General features: G+C 40.1%; 1 protein-coding gene across 1 annotated transcript in view; it reads left to right on the top strand.

Annotated features, from left to right (window-relative positions):
* Positions 1-4,724, top strand: part of EIF3B (eukaryotic translation initiation factor 3 subunit B) — a 196,498-nt gene extending 191,774 nt beyond the window's left edge. The window contains exons 18-19 of the mRNA XM_069209942.1: positions 3,409-3,521; positions 4,201-4,724. Coding sequence (XP_069066043.1) covers positions 3,409-3,506 — 98 coding nt within the window. The 3' untranslated portion in view covers positions 3,507-3,521; positions 4,201-4,724. The remainder of the gene's footprint in view (positions 1-3,408; positions 3,522-4,200) is intronic.
* The last annotated feature ends 2,456 nt before the right edge of the window (positions 4,725-7,180 follow it).

Consider the following 7,180-nt stretch of genomic DNA (forward strand, 5'->3'; position numbering starts at 1 on the left):
TTTGTTTTGCTCATTTGTAAAAATAAAAAGAATATTGCATACTATCATAGGCCAGACCCACTTACTATACCAGTGCTTGTCTTGTTTGTAGACATACATTTTCTTGCATATGTTGACAGGCAAACATCCAGTGAGTGTCCTCTAACCCCCCCCAAAAAAGTGACCGATAATTAGCTAACCCTATTTGGCTGGTTGAGGTAAAGCCACAGAAATGCACAGAAACTGCACAGCTGACAAAGATCCTTCACGTGAGCTGGAGTATCAATTTGCACCAGTCACATAGATGACTTTACTATCTTAGTGTCACGCTTCCACTGTGGCCTGCACTTCTGTATACCAAATTTGCAGCAGGTTTATGTTAGAATAAACTTTTTTGACATGTTTGACATCGTACTTGTAAGATTAATCGCCTGTAGAATTCACCTTGGAGGCACCAAGGTCCATGTTCATAAAATACAGAACTGAGACATATAAAGCAGTATTCTTTACTACTTACTGTGTAGGTTAAAGTAGCCTTATCTTTTGCAAAGGTATGCTTTAAATATCATATCCCTAAATTAGGACTGTGGAATTCCTATAGTCCGATACCCAGGACATATTTGCTGGTGTCAAGGACAACACGTTTTTCTGGTTTATTTGGTCTTTGGTATGATTAGCCCAACCCCCTGCAGCACAGCCCCTTTGAATACCAATTTACAGTACTACATTATAGCTCCGGAAAGGGAATTGGCTGCAGTTGAGGTAATATTTGTGTCCATGTATTAATGCTGTTCAAACTCGTGCTTATTGTGCATTAATGCAAATAATTTATTATTACTGTGAGCTTACTGAATAAATGTGAGCTACTGAATGGTTTCAGTAAACAAAATGCGTACACAAGTTTGTAAAGTTTCAAGATTAGGCAATGTATAATATTCCCAAAGTGCTCTCAGAAAAAATGTAAATATTTGCAGAAGTTTGAAAGCAAGATTGAGGGTTCTTAGCTTTAAAAATTAAATGTTTGCAAATAAAAAAAAAACTACTGTGAAATTTTAGATATCATTTCCTTGAAGCATCATTTAATAAAATGTGTTGATGAATGTTAGTATTCCCAAAACATATTCATAATGGAAAGTCAGTGTAACCAGTTTTAACAGTATTATGGGAAACATGAATATAAACAAGTATTGGCAACACCGATAGTTCTGACATTGGTCATTAGTCTTTTGGTTTTGTCAATGTGTGTCTTGTTTTGAAATGGCTTTTGTAGAACGTTATTGTTGTAGCTGCTGGGCCCTCCCCATTGCAACATACATTAGCAAAAGGCAAACATATTTTGTAATCTGCCACAGTAGTTCTTAGCACGGAACAAAACTACTTTGTGTGCTGATATGCTCCTTGTGAAAGAGCAGATTGTGATCATTCACAATAAAGCCAGCCGGTGGATAGATAGAGAGAGATAGCATTTTAATGAAAACAGGTGGTCTTTTTTAACACCAGACGTAAGTAGGAGCCTAATTCTTAACAGTCACAAAAGTGCATGCATTGTATGAGTCTTTGCTTTAGCGCAGATTTCCGTATTTCATGAATTCACAAGAATTTATAGAAGTAGACCAGGGAATCCTACTCCTGGAAAATATTTGTGAACTGTATTTAAATAAGCAAATATGCATGTGTAGATTTCCTCGTGCGGAAATCGGTTGATTGTTTACAAGTTCATTTTCCCTTTAGCTACTATTTTCCTCAAACCTGGAAGATGTGTATTTTTAAAAAATATTTGCTAATCTACGTAAATGACCCATGGCTGCATTGTCGTATTTTCACACATTTTGATTGTATGATGGAACAACTAATGTGAGAACCAGGCATGCCTGACAGCGCTGTCGGAACGACCGCGTTTTTACCACGAATGCCTTTATTACATATGCCTTTACGATAATATTTCATTGTAAAAGCATGCCTAGTCAAGGCATGCGTGGTTCTAGCATGCCACCCCCACCTGCCCTAAGGCCCAAAAGTACCCCCACCCCAAATATTAAAACTCCCCGACCCCCGCCCCTAAAAACAAAAGTACGCCAACATCCTCCACCCACCCACCCTAAAAACGGACCCACCCCTAAAATCAAAACTACCCCGACCCCACCCGTAAAAAAAAAAAAAAAAAAAAACCCTGCCTCTAAAAATAAAAACTACCCCGATACCCACCCACCCTGAGTCCTAAAACCTTCTCCGACAGCACCTCCTGCCCTTAAAACAGACCACCCACCCCTTAAAACAAAACTACCCCAATCCCACCCACCCTGCCTCTAAAAAAAAAAAAACTACCCCGATCCCCACATTCCACCCCTAAAAACAAAACTGCCCTAAAATCTTCCCCGACCCAAGCCCTTAATTCACCCCACCCCTAAAAACTACTTTCCCACTCCTGCCCCTAACAACCAAACTACCTGATATCCCCACCCGCCCTAAAAACAACCAACCTCCCCACCCCTAAAAACAAAACTACCCCGCCCCCCTCCACAAGCCCTTAATCCACCCCACCCCTCAAAAACTACCCCCAACCCTGCCCCAACTCCACTTACCTGACCAAACTACCCTTATCCCCCACCCCTAAAAACCAAACTACCCCAACCCGTGCCCAAGCCCTCAATCCACCCCACCCCTAAAAACTACCAACCCTGCCCCAACCCCACTTACCTGACCAACTACCCCGATCCCCCACCCCTAAAAACTACCCCCATCCCCACTTACCTGACCGTGCCCTCTCCTGATCCTCTCTGCGTTAACCATGCATGTGCGTTGTTCAGCACGTGTGGTTAAGGCAGAGAAAAGGGCAGTTGTTCCGGCAAGCATACTTACGCTTGCAATGTAGATGGATTTGTTGTTCCGGTGTGGTTCAGAACGTTTCCCACACATTTATTGTTTTTTTGTGTACACCAACAGGATTTCCACCTATTTTCACATAATATATACAAACCTATAGAAAACCAAAAATATGGGAAATATTGCTTGCCAATTACAAAATTATTGGGAAGGAGAACATTTTCCAATCTTTCTGTTTGCTTCAGACGGCTGTAAAAAGATCTAGTTCAGAACTGCAACCTTGTGGCGATGCCACTTAAAATAAGTGCACATAATTTGTTTATTTATTCTTCTCGGTCGAATTTCAACTCAGACTCCACAAAGAGTAAATTATGTATGCTAGAAAGATGGGTGAAAATGTGACCTGACAGTCATTTGAGGAAAAATATGTGAAGGTTTATTATAAGCATCAACAATTTGCATAACTTTTTTTTTTTAATGTTTTATATGTATATAAAAGCTGTGCTTTCTAACGAGAAAAGGCTTCTCAGCTGAATGGTTAATAGACTTTACCGTTTTTTATGTTGGGTTGTGCTGCAGTGGCTCATTGTTTTTTCCCAATATCAGGTGTGGACACAGATGAGCTGGACAGCAACGTGGAAGATTGGGAGGAAGAAACCATAGAATTTTTTGTCACTGAAGAAATTATTCCTGTTGACGAGTAATCCAGACAAGTGTTGGTAAGGGTGTTTTCCTCTGTTGGGGTTCTGGGGCGACAGAGAAATGAATGTTACTGTCATGTTCATTTTAAAATCCATATTGTGCATTCCAATGTTTCTTTGAGGCTACACGACAGTCCTCAGCAGACATATAGCAATAACAAAAAGCATAGCCTTTTATCCATCCTATGTGGATTAAAATACTCATTTTGTTTTGATAGTACTGACTATGAACCTCCTCAATTATAACTCGTTAAAGGAAAGCACTGTAGAAGCAACAAATTCTTTGTTTCTGTTCAGATGGTTTACTTTGAGGAACATGTTGATAATTGATTCCAGTTGTCTGTCAACCCAAATGGCCTATTTATCTACATGAGACAATTGCCAATCGAAATAAAAACGTAAAGACTCCTTTATTTACATTGTATTTGTTCAACACAATTGTTTTGTTTTCGTATGTCAAATTGCTTTGCTATTGATCTCCGTCCTGTGATCTCCCAGATTGCACATGGACACACATTCTGTCTGTACCAGACTTGGATGTCTTGTACCTATTGAATTATATTACCGTTTTATTAAGGGTTTCTGGAAAGCTTGCAAATATAGTTCATTTAATTATGTTTTTGAATTGATCTGCTTGCCTTAAACTCTTCTAACTTGTCATGTGTTAAGTGAAATGTAATTCTTTGCTCTATTTCAGCACCATCATTACTTGGATTGAGAATTTTCCTCGGGACAGAGCTACCACATCTCCAGAGATTTGTTTTTAATCCATATTTCAACCGGAATGGAAAATGCAGCAGATATTTGTATTGTAACGTTACTGTAGTGCCTTTAGGAACTTGTTGCCTTTGCAGTGAGGGCCCTTAAAGAGTGCTGCTTTTAAAGTTTCAAACCCATTTGTTTATGCTTTTTCTGGTATTGCTTGTATGCCTCGTGGCGCTGTGTGCTGAGGCAGTGATTGATGGGCAGACAAAATCCTGCTTAAGGTATCATGGATGCACTTGGAATTCTACAAACATGCACTTTGTTCTGTTGCTTCACAGCAGAGTGGACATATGAGCTTTGTGTTAGGGAAAGGACTGACAAAGAAATACATTTGCAAACTGCATACATTAGCGTGCTGAACCATCACTACAGTGGGCTGTATCCTCCTCCGTTCAGGTTGAGTGAATCTATTTCCAGATTCGCAATGGAAATAAAAATATATCTATATATGAAAAATCTGTGTTGCCTTTTTGTCCTCAGGTAAACTTTCTACAGTTCAGCTTGGTTTTGGAAGAAACTTACTTTTCTTGAGCTATCATTTTTTTCCAGTATGATTAAATAGGGAGAACAGGCTAGAGGAGAATGGAGTAAGAAACTGCTATAACACATTAGGGAAATTACGTCATACATTTTAGAGCTACATCCCAACGTTTCAACAACTGACACTACCCAATTAAAATAGTTGTTGTGCAATAAATGGGACTGAAAGTAACTGATGTGTCCATCTCGGGCATGGAAGTTGGGGTTAGCCTTCACTGCAGGAGATTGCTGTGTTATTCTAGCCAAAATGCACATGCTTGGTGTAACCCTGTGAAAAGATTAAAAATGAAAGTGTTCCCTTGGTGTCAACTTACAACCGTGCCTGCATCTGCAAGAAAACGTCTAAGGGCCAAGTAAATAGAGGTATATAAGAGAAAATAAATAGAAGAATACATAATAAAATCAAGGGTTGTATCAGTAACCAGCCCTTTAAAATCTATGGAACTGCACAGTTTTAATATGTCTCTGCCAAAGTTTGATCAAGAAATTCATTGGCACTAATACTTAAAACGGTGGACAATTGTGGAGAGTCCTAAAGACAACTGATCTTGAAAAACACTGGATACTAAGATTTTGGAAGGCAACAACCTGCTGTCTGGTTCACTGGCCACCCACAATAAGGTAGGGACTTGCCTTTGACTAGGTGTTTCCTCTGCATGCTATACAGACATGTTCTCTTGCTCTGGGTCAACAAAGGTGTCTATATCTGGTATCACAAATTATTAGTTTGCTCCGTGTGCTACCTCTGTGCAAGGTTCTGCAACTGCACTTCAACTGGAGGGTATAAAGCATTGAGCTATGGTAGCACCATACCATGGTTAAGGAAACTCTGTGTGACCAGATATTTCTATTTTTGTCACTGGGGTTGAGGCCTACTGTCCCACCTGTGTAAAATCCCACTTATGTGTATACCCCTCCCTTGCGTTAACCTGAATGCATATATAACAAGTGTTACATGCATGTTGTGTGAGTGCAACAGAGCAATGGGTGCCTGTGGAATCTATTTTCGCTATTGCTGGACTTCCCTAGCACAATATGGAAAGTGATGTCTGCTTCCAGGCATTGAAAGTGATGCTGAAGTGAGAGGAACTGGAGACAACACTGCCTCTACACCTTTCATGAGCCCTTTTGGTTATCAAGAAGCTCATTATTCTTCTTCTCTTTGGAGATTGGTGGGGTTGAGAGATGAGATAGGTGACTGTTGTGAAAAGAAGATGTCTGTAGGTGAGGCCTGATTTTTTTTTTTTTCTATTCCTGATTACTCCTTCACTTAGGCGGATGATGGCCAGCTGCAGAATGTTCTGCAGTAGCGACTTATCCATAGGTGGAGCTTGGGAGGAAGACCCACCACTTCACTCTTTAACACTCTTTGTCTTTGCTTGACATATTACAGCTTTTATATGAAAGCAAATGCTCTTGTGAATCATTTGGGTGTAAAAGCTTTAATGGGAAGGCAGTGATTGCTCAAACTCACATAGTCACAGTACTGATCTGACATGCTGCTCCAGCTTTAAACAGTGCAGCATGACAGATAATGAAACTCCAGAGCTTCTCAATCGAACACCCTTTTTTCCCTATAAGAAATCAGAATAGTGAAGCAGGGTCTACCTTAAACTTTATCCCAGATTCCCGTTGGATAGATGTTTGTGAACGTGGTACTGGTCTGGTAATTCCAGGCCCTGCAGAGTCGTTAATTCTAGGCCCTGCAGATAAAGAGCATGGACTGTTTTATTTTCAGCAGTTTCTCCATCTTTGTATGAGTGTGTGTATGTCTGTCTGCTGGGAACTGTGTGTGTGTTTGTATACATGCGCATGTTTTTACTCGTGCCTGGGTCTCCGTTTATGGTCTTTGTATGCATGAGCTTATGTTTAAGTGTATGCGTTTGCAGTTTGCAACCCAGTCGTAGAGCCATCTTTATAGTTGCCCTTTAATGAGTCTGAAGTTAGTAGTTAAAAGTATTTAAAAATAATGGGCGTTATGCTCCTGAGTGTAATAAGAGTGGGGTAATTGAGTGTGGGAACGGGGTCAGAGATGTGGCTAAAAAGAAAAGCATCTGTAATTTTTTTGTTGGCCTGTCAGTTTGCCACTAGTGTTTGTGTTTCCCCAGCTTGTCACTGGCTGTCTGGTTCTGTCCCTTGGTTGTCCCTTCTGGAAATGTTAGAATGTTAATCAGTAAATGTTGGTTTGTCAGTGCAATCTCTTCAGAGCACCTCATCATGAAGACTTAGGGGAGTGGGAAATGTTTTGAATAGGGCATGGTTAATTGTTTTAGCATGATGCAGTTTCTGTCAAAAGCCAGCACTGATCTATGAAATACGTTAAGTTAACAAACTTTGCTATATTTTTAGTAGTTGTAAACAAATCTAGTGTT

This window comes from Pleurodeles waltl, chromosome 10, assembly GCF_031143425.1.
Source record: "Pleurodeles waltl isolate 20211129_DDA chromosome 10, aPleWal1.hap1.20221129, whole genome shotgun sequence".
NCBI classification, from domain to species: Eukaryota; Metazoa; Chordata; class Amphibia; order Caudata; family Salamandridae; genus Pleurodeles; species Pleurodeles waltl.